The following is a 20,927-nucleotide window of genomic DNA, read 5'->3' as shown; positions in this document are numbered from 1 at the left end:
GAGAGGGAAAACCAGAAAAAAGAGACAGAAAGAGAGGGAGGGAGATGAAGAGAGTGAGAGTGCGTCACAGAGATAGGGAACAAGAAAGGTAGAGCCAGAGATGGAGAGAAAGAGAGACAAAGAGAGCATAAGAGTGTGAGAGGAAAAGAGCATGGAGAGAGAGAAAAAAAAGAGAGACGGAAAGGGGTGGGGGTGGTGGGTCTAGGGGTGTTGCATTAGGTAATTGGCAGCAACATCATCACCGGAATGAAATTATGCTAGTTAATCTCTCCTCAATTAATCACAGTTGGAGTGGTCTAAGCATACGCTAATTATTTCCCCAAGTACTGTTCACCATCATAAAGGACCATCTCTCTACCAATTCAGCAGCCTGAAGGATCTGCACACGCGTTTCATTGAACATATTCCATTTAGGAAGGACTGTTGATAGTTCCTTCCTATAAACCAGTTACGGCTGGCGTACGTTTCCATTAGCATATCTTAATGATCTATCAGAGGCTTTATCCAATTGACTATTAGTGGTGGAGTGTAATTCATTCGAATACGATTGACGGAATAAGATCTCTGCAAAATGACACGTTTCAGAAAAAGGCACGGGCGGCACAGGAGGCCGCTCAGGAGGAAACGGACGGAAATGAAAAGCAAAAGAGAGAAAGATACACTCCCGTCCGTCTCATGCTCGCTGTACCGTGTCAGACATGGCTCTTGTCCCTGTGTTGTGTTGCGCTGCGTTTGTGTTGTGTTGGGTTGTTTTATGCTGTTGCCCTGGCTCACTGATGCGACACCACTGAAAGCATATGCAGCTGGATGCTGAACTTACTGAAGCAAACCAGGTCAAAGCTGGCCTCTGCCATCTTGGAAGTCTACCAGTACCAACGTTCCTTCCCATTCATCAGCATAGCTCTAGAGGGGTGCTAGCACTACTGTACTCAGCTAAAAACACCCACAAGCTAAATGGATCTGTCTCTCGCGCAAATACATTATGAAATATTGTGTATAGTCATAGTTTTTGTTTTTGTCTCTGAAATGAGGCCCATAGGAAATAGTCTTGACCCAATAGTTCCAGTGTACAGACATTTAACATGTAGCTAGCAACTTTAGCAGAGACTAAGCATTGCTAAATCGTCTATTTCTCTTTGCTCGGAATTTACGGAATTCGGACCCGGATCTGTCACCTCTCACAGCGAATGTGCGCGAGTGTATTTGTGTCTGCGAGCTTGCATGTGAGAGTGTGTGAGGGTAGGGGGACTTTTGATGATGCGTGTTGCTCTTTAGCATGCTGCAAGGCTTCTAGACTTTGCTGAGGATGAAGAGCGAGCGAGACTAGCACATCATTCGTCCAGTAATGAGTCCACCAGCCGGGCCCAGTGCAAGCCAATCAAGCCCTCTTCTCATATAAAAGACAAGAGAACACCCCCACCACCACCACCACCACCACCTCTCTCTCTCTCTCTTTCTTTTTCTGTATCCCTATCTCGCACGCTCTCTCCCTCTCTCATCATATCAAACGACCTTGTCTGAAGGCTAGGTTGAAAGATCCAGTAAATATCACCCCCCACACTTACAGTAATCCTTCTGACACAGCATGTAGCCTACATTAAGCTTGTGCTTTCTCCTCGCGATTCCCTCTCCTCCTCGTGATGCTCAGGCGTTGTTTGAGGCTTAATGTTAGTTGCTGTATAACCTAGCTATATAAGAAGGACTTTCCTAAGTGTGTTCACACTGTTTTCTTGGTAGCGTCTTCCTGAGAAGGACAAGTGGTTCTTTTTCTGGAGGGAAGTAAATGAGAAACATGTGAAGTGTCCCAAGACTTGGGCGAGTTAATGAACTGTTAAAGAGAGAAGTTTTTTAGCCCCAGTAAGAGGAAGGGTGTGATGTGCATTAGAATTTTAGCGGAAAGAAAGAAAGAAAGGCACAGAGAGAGAATGCGGGAGAGTGAGAGGTAAAGGAGTTGATGCTGGAAGAGTCAAACAGGCGTCTTATTGTGAAAGCGGAATGCGAGGAGCATGTGAAACTGTTGCTCTTTCAATGGCAATTAAAGAAGTGCATCTGTGCTTATTTTATTAGCCTTCTTTGTGGAGCGACAGGAGAGATATAGAGTGTGCTTTTGTTTTGTTTTTAGACCATCATGATGTCTTTAAAAACATTATCAAATTGAATTATGAATTTTGTGAATAGTTGTCACAATTCTAAAAGTTTAAAAGTACAATATTTGAAACCAAAAAAATAAACAAATTTTTGTCCCAAACTGACATTCTAGTCATGATGCTGTGTATGTCCAAATGTTTGTGGACACCCATTCTAATAAATGCATTTAGCTACTTCAAGTTGCACTCATTGCTGACACATGCACACACACTCGCACAGCTTGTCTAGTCCCTGTAGAGAAGTAACGCCAATAGAATAGGATGCTCCGGAGCAGATAAACATGATCCGATTGGCACCATGTCTAATGCCAGGCGTGGGTAAGAGGGTTGTAAAGCCTCCCAGCATTGAGTTGTGGACCAGTGGAACTGTGTTCTCTGGAATGATGGTGCTCCATCCTATACTTTTAGTATGGATGAGTTAGGGAGTTGGGGATGAGGTGGGGTGGTGACCATCCAACATCCTGACTTCACTAATGCTCTTGTTGCTGATCCTTACAGCAATGCTCCAAAACCTAATAGGACGTCTTCTAATAACCTTCATTTCAGAAGAAGCGATGAATGAGCAGGTGTCCCAATACTTTTGTCCATATAGAGAACAATATGTTATACAGTTTGATACTATACAACGCAGTGTATTGTTGCATCCCTTTAGCTTGCAATGGTCAGGGCCTACATAATGGTCCTGGCAATGGTCCTGTTTTGTGAAGTAATTTATTTTGATATATGCTTAATTTTCTTACACAACTACACACACACACACACACACACACACACACACACTTTCATATTTTATTATCATTATTATTTTACTCTCAGTAGGACAATGAGCACACATGCACACACCACTCTCTCTCACTCACACACCAACAAATCTGACTGTCAATCACTGTGGGTCTCTGGCCCACATACAGCCTCTAGTGCTCTGTCACCAGCCTCACAACAGCAGGGAACCAACTGCGCCAAAGAATCCACTTTTGTCCGTATGTAATTAACTCACAGAATAGCTCAGAGCCATCTCTTCCGCTGCCCCCCATCCCTTATCCCTCGTTCTCAATCCCTCCGTCGGGGAGAAGTGTATGCCTCTTTTGAGTGTATTCAAAGGGCCTGGCTGTGGAAAATGGCACGCATTATGTGCTGAGCCCCCGTTGGCAGAAAAGCCCACTATGTGGAGTGACAGTTAGCACGCCGCGGAGCAGCTAGCCTTTCCGGCCTCTTCCGCGGCCCAGCTCCGCGCACCCTGCCCCCAGGGTGCTGGCCCAGGCACAGGCACTGTTGTTCAAGGCCTCCAATGGCTGACTGCTGCGAGCCTGTAGTCTTAAAAGTGGCTGGGGGTCAGATTTAGGGTCAGTGGGATTTGGAAACCCCAAAGAGAAAAGAAAGTGCCAGCCTCTGTAGGGGGGGATTTTGAAGCTTTAAATGTGTGTATATCTCAATGGAATGACCTTTTACTCTAATGTATGTGTATGTGTGTAGCCGTGTGTGCAACAGTGCTCTTGAATAAAGAGAGCCCTTGACTACACACTTATAAATCAAGTTACCTAAATGGTTGTTGGCCTGGGGGGGAGGTCATGAGTATAGAACCTCACAACATGTGGTTCTTCAGTATTGTACAACGTAAAGAACCACCTATTAAATGCATATATACAGAATGTTATTACTGTCTTGCACCTTTATTCTTTACTCGAAGGCAGTGCTAATCACCCATCTGCTGCTTTTATTGTAGGCCTTGTCCAGCCCTTTTGCTCCCAGGGGAAAAAAGGCAACGTTTACAGTGAGAGCCAAACAACTGCTGATTTAATTATCCCCATTGCATGTTTGAGCAGATCTAATACACATAGACTATATTGGATTAGTTCAGGTTTACGGACCTTATTTGATTGATGTTTTAAATACTCTCAGTGTTGTGCATATAATGGGATGGAAGAGAGACATAGATTGTGAAAATCACAATTACATGCTCCACCGTAGCCTTGGACTGACCCGCGTCTAAAATAAAACAATGTTCCGTTCCATCCCCAATCACATTATCGGGCAAAAAAATGGCGCCAGTGGGCGCACAGGCTTAAATAAGAAACACAAACTTTAAATGGTGGAATTCAATTAGGGCCAGGTTAAATATAGACAGAGCTGCCTGCATCATCGGTTCAATAGTAAAAGACACTCTCCTTTAGGGATGCCATGATTTGACTATTTGATTACTTGAAAAAGAGGAAAAAAAAGATAATTTTAATTAAATTTTCTCCTCAAATCAGAAGAAATTAGTTTGCATCATGGCTTTCTTTTTTTTAACAATTTAATTCTGATACATTTTCCTTACAAATTATCAGCAACATGGCTTAGCAGTCAAATGCGCTAACGCTATGGCCCAGGGATTGTGGGTTCGAACCCAGAGCCATGCCAAATTGCTTTGAGCAACTGGAGTCCAAAAGAGCACAATTGGCTGTTCTCTCTCTGGGTGGGTAGATGGTGCGATGTCGGTGCGACACAGGGGCCTGTTAGCTGGTGTAGTGGACAAACGAACAAAAATAGTTATGATTATGGGTCAGATATATGGTTATACCATATATAGATATATGGTAATGCCATTTCTTTTGGTTAGCTTGCTGCTGTTTACTTACCAATCTGTGCTGCTGCAGAGAAAGAGCTGTTTTTCTGATCTGCATCTTCAGCTGTTGATAGTTAATGCTGATAACGAACCCATTGGATTGGCAGTTGCTAGTTGCCAGTCATTATCCCACCCACAAACTACCCAGCACTGTGGAACAGTACTTTAGCAAAGGGACTCAACTACATCAACCCAGCATTTGAGTAGGAAAAACACCACCATCAGATTATGAGTAGCTTGTTATGGTTCAGTTATGTCTACTTTAATGGTTTGCATAATAAAAAAAAAAAGATACTGGAGTAACCATCAACATAATCAGTAGATCAGTAGGATATATAATCGATAGTGACAGTCCTGCTCTCCTCTTTCAAGCGTGCTACTACAGCGCCTTAGTAAGAACCTCTTCTGCTTCACAGCCGGATTGTGTAGCTCTGGCCTTGCTTTCCACAGGCTTGAATATGGCCAGATGGTTGTGTTGCGGTGACTAGACTGCTCATTTGAATGGAAAACCAAATGAATATGTTGGACTCCTCCGCCTTTGATCAGTGAAACTGAATGACTCTTCTTAGCTGAGATTTAACCAATGATGCTGTTATGAATCATACTCCCTCAGAGACCTTCGAGTGGCATTTGGATGCACAGTCATAGGAGGTTTTACACCGCAACGAGGCTCAGTCAACAGCAGAAGCAGCAGCAGCAGCCGCAGCAGCCGCAGCAGGCAGTGGACAAGCAGCACTAATAAACTCACACTCACCCACACGCCGCTTCTTTGTTTGCTCTCACTGGGAGGAAGCAGTTGTCAGTGCGGGCGTTGTGAGCAGTAGATGAAAGGAGAAAACGGAAGACTCAGGGGGGTGGTGGTAAGGGGGTGGGGGGGGCATAAAATAAGAAGAAAGAGAGGATGAGATAGAGGAAAAGGAAAGCTAGCTGTTGCCCAGGATCACAGCGGGGTGGCCAAGGTGGTCAGATGGAATGATTGAGGTGAATCGGTCATTGGCTGGACCCTGACACTTTAACCGATGGCCAGTGGTCTGGTCAGATCAGAGGCCCCCCTGGAGAGAGCTCACAAAGCATTCTGGGTAGAGGCTGAGAACAGCAACTAGGCCCTGATTGCTTAATTGTGGGAGAGAAGCGTGGTATGTGAGTGTGTGTGCGAATGTCAAGAAAGAGGACGAGAAAAAGCAACAGAGGAGGTGGGAAAGGTGTAGCCTAGACAGACCCTCATGCTCAGATGATCATTATACTCCAGACAGCAAAAGTGTCAAGCTGGAGAAGTAAAAGTGAAGTCTTTTTTCTGCTACTCCTACAACAGCAGAGAATACTGGATTGAAACCAGAATTGCCCGGGCACAGTGAGTCTGTTTATGCATACGTTGTTTTCATCTTACAATGACTGTTGTGCTTTTACAGTTTGTTTACTGTTTATTAAAATCCAGCCTTAGTGCTCACAAGGACTGTATTTGTATTTTTAGAAAATGCAAGGTCTTGCCGTTGATTTCAATTATAACAATGTCCTGATGAACAGCAGGTACAAGGGCTTGGATGGCAGTGCAGGAAAATATGCTCCGTTATTTGTTGAAAAAAGTTCAGCAGAGTCGAACTTCTGGCAGAAAGTACCAGAGGCATTATAAAATGGGGAAACAGTGCGCTGGTTGAGAAATGAATGAGATAGGCCATGCTGAAAATGATGTGGTATGTTTATGGGGAAAGTCACACCTTTTAGTAGAGCCAGTTGGCTTGCTGGTAAAGCTGCGAAAGTGAGAAAAGCCCTCCCTTATCGTGGAGATATTTCTACTAGCTTTAGATGCAATGCTGTGAGGATTTGATAGCGAGTCAGGACGTTGGATGATCACCTTATCCCCAGCTCCCCAAGTCATCCTTACTGAAATTGTCAGATAGAGCACCGTTGTTCATCTTATACAGCTTATATCCCTGTAACCCACATCTGGCAGTAGGTATGGTGCCACTAAGTAAATGTTTAATTGCTCCAGAGAGTCTTATTCTATTGGCAATATTTTTCTATAGGGACTAGAAAATTAGCACATCTGTGTCAGCAATGGGTGCAACTTGCAGTATCTGAATGCATTCATTAGAAGGGGACATATAGTGTACCAGCCTGATCTTGCATGGCGAGAGCATTGCCAAGATGGCCACTGAGTGGACAGAGTGCCCTTTGAGGACTTGGACGTTGTCTGACATAGCCATGTGTCAGCTAATAGGAGGCTGTCTGGGTCAGTCATGTCAATATTGAGCAAGGAGAAGCTGCAGCTGTTAAAAAGATCAACAACTGCCAGCAGTTTATGCTTGTTAGCGTCCATGTTTTAAGGTTTCTGCTCATGATTCACGGTAGTCAGGCTGGTAAGGCAACTCTTCCCACCATGCATCGTTCTCTTCACTCTCTAGCACACCTATTAAACCTGCTAACTGCCTGATCCGTTGAATCAGGTGTTCCTAGGCAGGACATTGACAAACTCTGGCAAACTCAGCCCCATCTTGGACGAGACCTGAGCTCTCATGCTGTAGGCTGTAGACGTGCTGTCAATCTGAGCCTGCACACACTCATCACCCTGATTAGAACTGTTGAAGTAGCCTAGCATGACTGAGCACGCATCAGAGCGTGACCGCGCTTAGCGATCGTACCTCCACACCTCTCCCCTGAGCTACCATCCACCCTCACTTTTCCTAATGTGAACCCAGCTTGAGCAGTACTGTCTCTAGCCTCTACCGACCCACAGTAGAGCTGGACTTCATGGCAGATAAAGCTAATCCTAACTCAACACAGCCCATCACAAATCACAGGCTAACAGGGTCTCACACGGGAGCATGCTAACAACAATCTAGCAGCCATCACTTTGGAGGACTTTAGAGGGGCCGGATGCTTTGCCAGGCAGGACCTGAGGTCAGATGAACATGTTGGGGTGGTGGAGGTTAATGCAAGGTTGGACCTGGGCAGAGATTGGTCAGAGAGAGAGAGAGAGAGAGAGAGAGAGAGGAAAAAGTTCTAGGCCTAGTGCTGTATAGGTCTATGTATAGGCTGTATGGGTGTTTGTATTGGTTTATGCTCTAAGTGATAAGACCATAAGCTCATCCACTGGATAATTTGAAGCTAGCTAAACGTTTAGCTCTGAGACGTAAATGTACTAGATACATTATTTACTTATTTTTCATTATTTTGTCTTTTTTTATTTCCTTTGTTCCGTTCTTTATGCACATACAACATAGCATACAGTGTATGTCTCAGCCTGCTCTGACATTAGAGTTCATTTTTGCTAATCTGATCAGATTTGCTTTAACGTATTTTTAGCAATTCTGCTTTTTTGCAAAGATGAAACACTGTGCCCAAACCAAACAGTGATTCTATCTCATTCTTTCTTTACAGGAGAAAAAGAACAATAAAAGTAAGCCATGGTTAAAACCTGATCTTTCTCTTCAGCCAAAGGCAGCATGCTTTCTGTTAGATTTGCACTCACCCTCTCTTGCTTGTGTCATACCCCACATTTGGTCATTAACCGACCATCTCTAACATTAAAGCTTTGGCACTTTGGCACTAAAGATTAACAGGCCAATGAGAGAGAGAGAGAGAGAGAGAGAGCTTTTTGTCTATGCTTCCATTCAGTTTCCTGTCCTAACCAGACTGTAGCTCGGTCCATCCTTCCACTCTCATCACGTCGTCCAGCTAGCGAGAAGTCATTTGTATTGAGCATTTACGAATTCTGTATCTACACCATTCAGAAAGTAAAACGGAGCTTAAAATAAATAAATAGATAAAAATGGAAAAGCTCTACGTCCTCTGGGAGTGTTCAGCTGAGGAATGTTTTTCAGTCTCACTTTGGATAAAACAGAAGCATTTACTCTGGATTTGTGCCGTTTCCTGTATTTTGAAATTATTTTCGTACCGTATTTCTGGAAAACGTTAAAAGAATAAGAAAAAGAAAGGGCCTCAGAATTCCAACCCGATTTCAGCCGCCGTTCCGTTGCTAAGTAAAGATGTTTCTCCTCTGTTGTGTAATGATAATAGAGCTTCTCCAGAATGTACAGAGTACAGGGAGTTAATTAAATAAGACTATTTTTACATTTCTATCTACTCTCCGGGACGCGTTATTGCGTTTGTAGAGTCAGCTCATTAATTGAAAAACAAACACATGTACACACACACACACATGCACTCATATGAACACACGCTAAAGCACAGCAGCTAAACACACACCCCTTTAGTGGAGGTTTTACACCATTAGCTTTGGAGGGAGAAATCCACGAGCAGATGATTTGCCCCCACGTTTTTTTGAAGCATGGTATTTCTTTTTGTAATAGAACTCACCTCACTTTTTTTATTATAATTTTTAGTGTTGATGTTTGTGTATCATTTTATGTTATGTGGTATGTGTAACCCATGAAGCTCTACACATCTTAAAACATTTGCATACCAGTTGATTGGAAATGCTAACCAATGCCAGTAAAACATTATTGTCATTAGTTTCATTTTGAACCGAATGATCAGCAGTCATTGCTTTTTTTTTGAAGCTTCATGAGGTGCATACCACACCAGAATTATCAGTCTGTACCAGAATGTCTTCAATATTCTAGCTGCTAAAGGTGAAACGACTCCGCTAACCTCTATTCTGTCTCCTCTCTCTCTCTGTATGTTGTGTATAGACTCTCGGCCCCTGCCTGACGTAGCCATGACGGGTAAGTGCACGCGGGAGTGTGATGAGTACGGCCACTCCGACGCCTGCTGGATGCCGGTCCGCACCTCACCCGAACGCAGGCCCAAGGCCACCCCTCCCAAACTCTCCACCTTCATGACCTCGCCAGGGGGCAGCGTCGCCGAGCCGCCCGGCAGCCAGGAGACGCTGGCCGTCGCCAACGGAGACCCCTCGCACCTGCTGGGCGACCGCAACCGCAACCTCCTCAACAAGAAGATGGCCTCCTCCTCCTCGTCCTACGACGCCTTCGGCTCGGCCGGCTTCTCCGCTGTCGAAGAAACGTCCCGCCCCACCGAAGAAATCCCGCTAGCGCCGACGGGCGAGTACAAGCCCACGCAGTGCGGGACGCTCACCAGGCGGGAGGTTTACCTGTAAAGATGCTCAGCGTCAGAGTAACGATTCGGTCCGACAAATCTCAACATAGACACTGTTAGCAAACCAAACCATGGCGCGGAAAAAAGCGGCGTGAACGCTCCTCTCACTGCTCAGCTTGCGTTCCTTTAAAAATAAGCAGGACTCTTAATCTGTAAGTAAATAAAGACTTTTAAAAAGCCTGGTAAAAAGGTCTCGCGGAAGCCAGAGGAGGAGGTGGTAGAGAGATGAAGCGAGAGACCGAGAGCAAGAGGAAGACAAGGTGGAGGTGGAGAGAGGGGGATGCTGGTGGATGAGTGCTGTGTTACTTTGCTGCTAGCGTTTCGGGCCCTCTGACTTTTTTTCCAAAGTGCTGCCTGGTTCTGTAGACTTCATCATAAACAACATGCATGCATAATCTAGCCAACTTAAAGGACTCGGACTATTCTCTTCTGCTTTTTGTTGCGTTCCTCCTTTTTCTAACTGATACTGAATGGACGGAAGCAGGCAAGACTGGTGCTGTTATCTTCTATGTTTTTTTATTTCTTTTTGTTTTTTTTTTGGTTGTAATTTTTCCCCCAGTAGGGGATCAGAATTGTAGAATTTTTTATGCATCATATCTGTATGCAATCTGTCCAAGGACTGAACTGCTGGACAAACTCATCGCATCCACAAAGAGACCAAAAAACAAAACCCCTACAAAAAAAACACAAAAGAAAAACAACAAAAAAAAGGCCAATCATGGACCAGAATCTACGCATGAGATTAGCAGTGATGGCATGGATAGCTGAAGCAGGAGCATTTGTGGCCAGATACCTGGAGCAGTTTATGTGCTAGAACATTTCCAATGACTGTGAGGGGTCTGTAGATATCTCTTTCTATGTCCATATGGCGCAAATCGGCAGCGTACAAGCTGTAAGCGGTGAACTTCTGCCGGCCGAAGCGAGCGGTGTGCCTAATCTGCTTTCCAGTACACAAACGCGCTCGTCCACACTTTTCTCGTGTGGGTCACAAGTTGTACAGAAATATTTCAACACTTCGATATTCCGGACACATGCTTTATACCTAAGCTGTCAATCACCACACATGCCCCTCCCCCTCTTGTGTACGTCCCTGGCGCGTCCGAGGTCGTCCGTGGGTGCCTCTCGTCGCGGGACGCAAACTATGCTGAAGTTGTTTGTTTTGGTTCTTTTTTGTTTTCGTCATCTCAGATTCACACAGAAGCCCTTAGTGACCTACGGCACACGAAGTGTTACACATGCACACACAAACATAGCACCTGTCACAAGCATTCTGCGACCACCATCGGAGCTAACTGGCTATTAGGATCTCCCTTTAGATAATCGGATAGCTACCGGGGAAGCGATTGCCACAGCTTGGTCCCACCCACCCGCTTGGGCTGGTCCAGCCTGACATTCTCTTAGTACGAGTGTTAAATTGAGCAATAAGCGACAGATGAGCATTCATTCGCAATCACACATAGCTCAAATACCCAATACACGCTAGCATGTCCAATCAGTAAGAAATGCTGATACATACAAACGGGCGCGCACACACACACATACACGCACACACACACACACGATAGAAATGAGCATCTACCAGCTAACTGGATCTGTACAATCACGACAAGGTATCTTTAAGATGTCAGTAGACTACAGTAGACGGCCAGGAGCACTTCTTAAGCAATGTTGCTACACAAAAACCAAAGTTCTGGTAACGACGTGACATGGCATTTGGTAAAATTTGAAAATAGGGGACAGTGCTCCGACATAGCTTTTAGCTGGTTGTGGTGTTGCTTTAAATGCAGGCACACATACAACTGTATGGGCATAGGGAAGAGAGCGAGACGTGCAGATGGATTGATGTCCTTGCCGAAGCGCATACTTTCGCATACACACATAACACACACACTTAGGCACACACAGACGTACACACGTTAAGGTCCTGTGCCCACAAAGTATCGAACAAACCTAGTTTCGAGGTTGAGCGTACACTTACGAGGCACAAAGTCTTGCCTTTAAAACTGGGTGACAATAACCAGATGCAATGGAACTATTCTTTTGTATGTTAGGAAAAACCCTTGGGTTTGAACGGACTGCCCTTTTTTTGTTTCCTCGCAGCCTCCTGAATCTGTAGTCTGTGTGTACTACTCGTCGTTAAAAGAAGTGCTCTGATGCTTATCAACTGTATACAGAAATATGTACTTTTTATTGCACGTTTAAAGGGATCCTACTTCACTTACTATGAAGGAAAAACGAGAAAAAAAATGTACAAAAAAAGACAAAAAAAACGGACAAAAAAAAAAAACCTCTTAAACTCTTACCCTGTGAACTTGGAGGTCCATTGCTTGCTTTTGTTATAAACGAACATTAGACATGTAGTATGGCTTAGTATATCAGTTTGACAAGGATGAAAAATGAAACATGTATACTTCAACAACCATTCATCAGTTTATCGGTTTATTTAGCATCACACTTTGTTAAATGTTGTTTTTGGTAAATGTATTTAATTTTTTTTCCTCAGACCAAATGTCCCATGTTCACCCTTGTGTCCTTTATTTTTTCCTTTTTTTTTTCCTCTATCCACCTCAGACTCACAGTGCTACCACTGGAAGACTGCTTTTCAACACCCCACATTTCTAACGGAAAGATGATTCTGAGTTGAGGCATGATTTACAGTTCTGTCTGTCTGTTTTTTCCGAAATGTAAACTTGGGAATGATGCCCTGCTTTGGAGCATTATTCCCTTTTTTCTTTCTTTCTTTCTTTCTTTTTTCTTATCCTTTCCAGTGCCACTTTGTATATTTAGAGTGCTTCTGTAAAAAAAAGAACAAAAAAAAACTGAATCAAAACAAATCTATAGAGTGAATGCAAAATATGCAACTGTGCCTTTTTATACCGTTATTGGTATGACTCGTTGTCGGTTTTGACTAGTATAAAAACCAAGATGCTTTCTAAAGTGGAAGAGGAGTACTTTCTGCTCAAACTACACACCCTGGTGAAGTTTATATGATAGACTTTAAATAAGACGAAAATGAGAAGATAAAAAAAAGGAAAAAAAAAAGCTTTTATCTTGTGGCTTCTTCACGTACGATTGGTCAAATGTTGTCAAGTCTATCAATAAGTAACGACTGTACACATTCTTAGGTGATTATCCTAGCATATGAATCCATCCGACTTCAAATTTTAGCATGGTTACTTGACCAAACTGCTATTTATATACAGACTACTGTTGATAACAAGGATCATCATAGTCATGGTACTAAGGACGAAATTACCAAGCAAAGTCAATGCTGCAATAGTTAAGATCAGTGCGGAATGAAGAGCTAAACCAAGGTTGTCTAGTTTAGACACAACGCAGACGCTTTCGGACACCTGGCAGGTTTCTTTAACCACTAACGGAGAAGCTGGAGATCACTTAGAAGAAGAAAAAAAGAAATGATGGGAAAGAACGTTTTGCTGGCAAAACATACACCTCTGTGGGAGACACACACACACACACTTACTTACAAATACTGAAAATTAGTGCTACAGATAATGATAAATGTCAATTTGCACGCCTGAGCAAGTGATGAGAGAAAAAGATGACGAAGAAGCTAATGATTGATGGGGTGAGAAAAAAGAAGAAAAGCCTGATGGTAGAAATGCTCGCAGTAGATGTGCTTTTGTTACTATTAGCAGAAAAGGTATAATTCAGACTGAAGCGTTTCAAAACCTATCCCCAGCCGAGGTGTGTGTTCTGTCTGCTTTGGACTCCCGGACTATTCACAGTTAGTGGAGAGATTTGTAATATTAACCATACTCTATTTGTCCTGCGACTTGGATATTGATGTAGAATTGAAGAATCAGTTTTAATCATCGTTTTATTAGGAGTCACTATGCACGCAGCTTAGCTGAACATGGCAAAATGTACTGAACGCTGAAGTCCACCTCTATTTATGAACTATTTTACATAATTTAATTTTTGCTTTTGTACAGGTATTTCTGTAAATAAATTGCTTGTCATTTTTGTCTTCTGCAGAAATTAAAATATAACGAAAAAAAAAAAAGCGTCTGGCCTCATGTTCATTAACTTTCAACATGCTATAGCAGGGGAGATTAATGTCTTTTGAAGTCATCCAAATAAATGATTAATTATACAAACCTGTTTCTCTCCACACTAATGGCATGAAGAATATATTTGGCATCAACACAAGCCCAAATCAAAAAGCCGCTGTGATGAAGTATCTCACTTAAACTGCAGCATTTACCTCAGACCGCTGTTTTTACCCCAGAAACAGCCAGTTTAACAGGTAATGAAAGCTCATAGCCATGTATTTTAGGATAGCCCCATAGTTCCAGTGCACAATAAAGCAAACCCTAGACTCTGAACATGTTCTGGCTGACCAAACACATGTGGGTTAGGAGGAAAACTGTGTTAATTAGCTTTTTTCAGAACCATCACTTTAGAGACTTATAGAAGAGCCACCTATCAGCACAAACTGGAAAAAAGTGCCTATTCTTTGCATAGAGCTCAAGACTGTTAGCCCCTCCCCCAGGGAGATTCCGAGCCGCCGCCCACAGCCCCAAATAAGGACTTCCTCCTCGTTTGTGTTTATGTTTGGTTCATTGTGTTGATTCCTGATAAATGGGTTCATGAGTTACACCTGGGATTGGGGGGTATTTAAGAAGCCTCCGCCATTCAGTGCTGAGAATTGTGTCGTTTGGGACCTTGAGGGTCCATGTGCTGTTAGAGATGTGTTGAGGCCAGCTTCTGCTTGGTGTTCTCATTCAGGAGCAGGTCACCCTGCTATCCACATTTTCTGTGAGGCTCCAGGTGCGGTTGGCCTAGCCGTTGTAGCTCAGTAGCTGGTCCCCCAGCCACCAAGAGTGCACTGTCCAGAAATTGGAGGATTGTTGTGAGGAATTGATTGCAAGAGCAGTAGTATGGTCAGGATGTTGAATGCTTGTCACCCTACCTCATCCTAAAAGCATTGTATGGAGCACCACCATTCCAGGGAACACAGTTCCACGGCTCCACAGCTCAATGCTAAAGGGCTTTACACCCCCCTTACCCCCGTCTGGCATTAGACAAGGTGTCAATAATTGTATGTTTATCTGCTACTGGGAGTCCTATTCTATGGCTTATAGCTACATATGTCTAAATCATCACAGGCTTGTCTCAAACCACACTGAGTTGTAAAATAATCTCACCTAGACTTTCTTATGCTGTCTCTGACACTAACAGTTATTTGTGCAAATGAACCCAATAACATTCAAGAATTAAGATGGAGACTGCTACCGTTTCAGCCACGCAGTAACAGGTTTCCTTTTTTATAGATAGCAGTAGGCCGTGTCCAAAACTGTCTGTTTAACATTGCTTTATAACATGGATTGAGGCATGCAGTTTGAATGTAGTTAAACTAGCAGGACATAAGCAATAATCAATTACATACTGGCAACATTAGCCCTGTAGCCTCAGCGCAGAGCTAAAGCAGCAAACCCTGGACTCATACATATTTTTCAAAATATTTTGGCTGTGTTAATTAGCTTTTTGGCAGAATCATCAACTTAGATTTAAAGAAGAGCCACCTATCAGTGCCTCTTCTTTCCATAGAGCTCAAGACCACTGTTAGGAGCATATATTACCTGCCCAAGTCGGATGACTCTTTCTTCATGAAATACCAATATTTAGGATGCTTTGCTAGGTTATACACATACTTTTTGCTGAAGAGAAGAAAGGCTACATAACATTGGTAAAACTCTAAGACTCTTAACTGTGGAATTATAATATGAAAAACAGATGTTATGTCTTGTATGAAAATGATTTTATCATAGTGCTTGAGGGGTTAAATGGCATTGTCAGGGGGTGTGGTCTTGCTGGTCTCTATCAGGTCAATCGTAATCGAAGCATCAGAGAGCCTCTGATGAAATAGAGAGGCTAGCTTCCTTCTCTAGTTTGTGAGAATAAAACAAGAATAATGATGTGAAAGTTTGTGGAAAAGCATGAAAACCAGAGATTTTGACCCTATAGGGAAACAACTCTGGGTGAAAATCAGAACATTTTCCCAGGAGAGATAATAAGGGTTGGTGAGTGTTCCTCTCTGTCTGCACTCTTCAGTTGATATATGAGCTGATTACCAGAGAGGTAATTAGTGTTGCTGTCCCTTCCATCCCCTCACACAGAGGCACACTTCATACTGCCTTTAAAAGCGTATGAGAGTTTTCATGTAATTAAAAATGATTTGATTTAAAAATAGCAGCGGCGTTCATATTAGTGTCAGTCACTTTTGGTACTTCACATCACCTTACCCACACGAATCTAATTTAGTTAGCATATTATCAAACTTCTCCCCTGTTTTATAACATTATCGTCATGGGAATCTGTCTATCAAAGCAGGCACACAGTCTTTATTTGGCGCTTCCTGTAAACACACAGTAATTTCACATAATCTCATTTCAATTACCGCTCCACCACATTGTTGCTAAGCACATTAAGAAATGGGCCGTATTTAGGCTAATGGCTGTGCCCTTAAGTGTATTATGACATAAATGATGAGCCTAACACTTGCTAATAATACGAGTCCAAGTTGGTGCTTATTTAAAACACCTACTTTTTTATATTATTACATTAATATGCAAAATATAGAGAACCCCCCCAACCCTTTCCCCATCCCACAAAGGCTAAATTAAAACAAATTAAAACGAATAGGAGCATAATTAATGTTTAGGCAATGCATTGCAAATGAATTGTTCCAAATAATAAAAAATAAAAAAAACTTGATCTGTGAATTAAACAGTGTTTGCATATTTAAAAATGTCATGAATGATGAATGGATTATGCTTGAAGTAACACATGCAAGAGAATTAGGGCGTACCTTCAGAATGAAAAGCGATTGCTGCACTGAAATATGTCACTATTGAGGCTCCAAGTGTTTCACTGCTTCATGACTCATACTGACATACAGTAACAGTGTGGGGCCTTAGCAGGTTCACTTTGCATCTCCAGCCTCAACAACAGAGTTTTTTAAGTGTTCAGGTCTTACAGTGTTCTTGACATGTCCATTGATTTACTATTATGTAGTAACAGTCAAAAACCTCAGTTTTGTAAATGGCAAGACATTTATATTTATGCTTTAGAATGATATATATATATATATATATATATATATATATATATATATATAGATAGATAGAAAGATAGATATACCCCAATCAGCCAATCATGTCTCATTATGTTCTGGGATATATGTGGGTCAAGTTCTGACATGTCTGTTGTAACCGAACATGGAAAAGGTTTTTGTAGTTGACATCTTGGATCCTGCTTTTCTTGGAGTAACTGTCTCTACTGTCCAAGGAAGGCTTTCTACTAGATTTAGGAGAATTGCTTTGAGGATTGGATTGGATTGCATTCAGCGTCAAAAGCGGTAGTAAGTTCAGGATGTTGGATGATCACCACCTCACCTCATCTCAAAAGTATTGCACCATCATTCCAGATAACCCAGTCACACTGCTCCACAGCTCAATGCTTTACACCCCTCTAAACCATGCCTGACATTAGACATTGTGCCAATAGATTTCTGTTTATCTCCTAGTCCTATTCTACTGGCAGTACTTCTCTACAGGGCTAGACATGCAGTGTGCAGGCATGCGCACATCTGTGTCAGTAATGGGTGCAGCTTAAAGTAGCTAAATGCATTCATTAGAAGGGGCAGCTATAAACATTCGGACTTACAGTGTTAGAACGGTGGTCTGAGGATAGAAAAATCACGAATGGGCACCCAGGGATCATTGATGTGGAAAGATGACAGTGGAAGGAGTGGGAATTTCTTGGCAACACTGCTGCTTGGGAACCCTGGGGCCAGGCATTTACATGTGCTACCTACTGGACTAGACACACCCCTTCATGGCACTGATAGTCCCAGATGGCCAGAGGCCACACTGCACATATTGTTGGGGAATCGTTTCGAGGAATGTGACAAAGAGTTTAAGGTGTTGTCCTGACCTCTGAATTCCACAGATTTCAATCTGATTGAGCATCTGTGAGACAAGTCCAATCGGTGGCAGTTCAACCTTACAACTCGTAGGACTTAAAGGATCTGCTGCTAATGTTTTGGTGGCAGATACCATAGGGCACCTTCAGAGGTCTTGTGGAGTTTGTGCCTTGGTGTGTCAGAGCTACTTTGGAAGCACACAGATGCATTGTGTATCATAAAAAAATAGTCCAGGTGGAGCTAAGGTGCTGAATATATATATATATATATATATATATATATATATATATATATATATATATATATATATATACATTCTGACATGGCAAAAATAATATATTTTTAAAATTCTATCAACAACAAATAAGCTAAAGTATTAGTCTTAAATGCTCTGCTTTTATACTAGACACCCCAAGGTTGTGATAGTATGAGCTACTTCTGCTGGTTTAAATCAAAGCCTCTGGAGGTTCCTGTTGTTCTCTGCCCAGCTGGATGACGTCTCATTGCCAGTGTGATGGATTGAGTTCTCACTATAGACTGACCCAAGATCAGCAGCCCTCAGCTGCTGTGGTGGCCATTTGACCCAAAGGTCTGAATGCTTTGGCTTTTACATGTTGTGCTACTACTGGTCACAAACACTTGGAGTCTGCAAGCCTACTGCACTATCCTGCAAAATCTACTGACTTCTGGCTTTCTACCATAGAATGAAGTCAGTAAGCGCCGGAAGGATTTCAAGAGAGACCAGCTTTCAGTGGAAATGTTTCCTAACAGTTCCTGCAACAAAAATGCATCATGAGAGAGAGAGAGAGAGGGAGAGAGCAAGAGAGAGAGACATAGGCCGCATCAAGGAGTCAATACTCCGCAGAACCAGAGCAGGCCGAGCAATTAATAACACCATTGATCACCTTTCATAGCCAGTGCTTGCAAGATGGCTTTTTGAAATGAATCTCCCCCTCATATGTAACTCCGCTAACGTCAAGCGCTGATGGAGAATCCTACGAGCCACTGAGAGAAATGGCAGAACACGTGGACTCAGCCCAAACAAAGTCAACACACTGCTGTATTTTCCTGGGATTTATGATTTTCTAATATTCTTTCCCATATTATGGAGAAATTCAATCACGAGCAGTTAGCACTTTGTAAAAATTGACTTTGGTGATTGTGTGTACAGTCAATTCTTTTTTCCTCCAGTATAAAATGAGAGAATGAAATCAAAGTTTTATGTGCTGTGAAAATGAACAAATAAACACGGTGATGAGAAAAGTCCTGCAATAACTTTTTATTTAATTGAGATCATATAAATTCCATCACAGTTTATTTGAGGGGATATAGGGCCCGGGAGATGATATTGTTACAGCGCATGATATTGTATTAGAGCTAGACAGGGAAATATCCAAAAACCAAGCATCCAGTACACACATGACCAGAAAACAGAGGGAAATCGACTTTGCCTGGATTGCATGCAGTCCTACCATGAGTCCCTACTGGTCAGTAAAGTAATATTTGTATGGTATATGATTCTTGGACATACTTGCATGTTACATCAGGACTTTTGTGATGTTAATGACTGATTAACACACATGACAAAACATGGACACAAATATTGGGACACCTACACCTACAGTTGCTTTTATGACATCCAATTTTAAATGAATGCCATTGGCATTAATATAGAGTCCCCCTTCCCTCTTTGTAGCTCTAACAGCAGTTATTGAGTCAGCAGGGCGCTGGTGACTTTTATGCACCATGCGTCTGAGCACTCGAGGACCCTGCTCTGTAACTTTATGTGATTTGAAGTCTTGCTTGTCAGAACAGAGTCTTGTATTTCTAAAATTGCTTTCTGTCAAGAGCAGAATACGCATAAATGAAATGTATGTTAATTTAACAGGAATTATCATAATTCTTCATTCACTTCTGCTTGACAATTTCACATACTACAAAGAAAAGCTGTTTGTTTTTCCAGTGATAAAAAAGAACAAGAGACACATTGGATGATTTTTCTGTGATGGAGAAGAATGTGGTAAATTTCCCATGTGTGTGTGGTACCCTGTTCAGTGGGTATTCCTGCATTGCACCCAATGATTTCAGGTGGTCTCCGAACCCACCATGACCCTGGCCAGGAATATTAATGGATGGGGTTTGATCAGGCAGTTAAATGTTTCCTTGAGTGTCTTAACTCCTTAGCCTTTGTACATAGATAGGCCCACCCTTCAGTTCGTCACCCTAGTAATTGCAATTCTCTCATGATTACAACAGCTTCATAGGCCCTAAAATTGAACCCTGTGGGACAGACTTATACCAGGTGCTTAAAAAGCCTAGGGTTTAAAATGATAAAAACAGAATACAATAGAACAGAATGAAATATAGTAGAATAATGACTAATATGTCAAATTACTTGGGATGAACCTAAATCATGTTTATTTCTAGATATTTCTGCATATTGTAAGAAGCAGGAGTGCAGAGTACACCGAATATGCTAACATGATGCTAGTTAAGTTCAGATGGATGTTCCCCTCTGAATAGTACTTAAGATAATGTTGTCAAACATTGCATTGCAGCTTTTGCATGTCGTTTCCATATTAAATAAAGAGAAATGGTAAATAAGCCGAAAGTGATTGTTATGTTATATTAGCACATAGTGCCTCATCCCGATGACTCAAAGGTCCTAACCCCATTATGGCTAGCCAGCAAGTACCTAGCACTGGAACCACATGAGAGTAGGCGTGAATAAGTTATGAAGAAGTCAACACACATACCATTCACCTACCACCACTCTGCCCTTGAGCAAAGCACTTAACCCCCAGTGTGCTCCAGGGGCGCTGTTTGTCTGTGCTCTGTGTTAATATTCAGTAGGAATATGCAGAATATTCAGATGTGCCTTTTTGAAGTAGCAGTTGTAGAAATTACGAGTTAACAATTACGAGTTAACAATTACGAATTGTTGCTTCCCGGTCTTACACATATGCATGTGCACAGTATTGGGACATCTGCTCATTCATTGTTTTTTTTTTTCAGAAAAAGAAGGATATTAAAAAATCTTTTATTGGAGTGACTGTCTCTACTGTCTCTATTATCAACTCTTCAACTTATCCCAAATGTACTAGATGGAGCACCATCATTCCAGAGAACATAGTTCCACTGCTCGAGA

General features: G+C 42.3%; 1 protein-coding gene across 4 annotated transcripts in view; it reads left to right on the top strand.

The window, feature by feature from the left end:
- The window catches only part of pcdh7b (protocadherin 7b), a 162,615-nt gene extending 148,767 nt beyond the window's left edge, over positions 1-13,848 (top strand). For 2 of the 4 annotated variants that reach the window (XM_072687608.1, XM_072687607.1), the window contains exon 3: positions 9,405-13,848. In XM_072687608.1, the coding sequence (XP_072543709.1) occupies positions 9,405-9,829 (425 nt within the window). In that variant the 3' untranslated portion in view covers positions 9,830-13,848. Of the gene's footprint in view, positions 1-8,130; positions 8,150-9,404 lie in introns of all 4 variants that reach the window. The other 2 variants (XM_072687609.1, XM_072687610.1) reach the window with 2 other exon arrangements.
- Positions 13,849-20,927: the final 7,079 nt, after the last annotated feature.

This window comes from Salminus brasiliensis, chromosome 9 (assembly GCF_030463535.1).
Source record: "Salminus brasiliensis chromosome 9, fSalBra1.hap2, whole genome shotgun sequence".
Lineage (NCBI taxonomy): Eukaryota > Metazoa > Chordata > Actinopteri > Characiformes > Bryconidae > Salminus > Salminus brasiliensis.
This window is presented reverse-complemented; position numbering and strand designations above follow the sequence as displayed.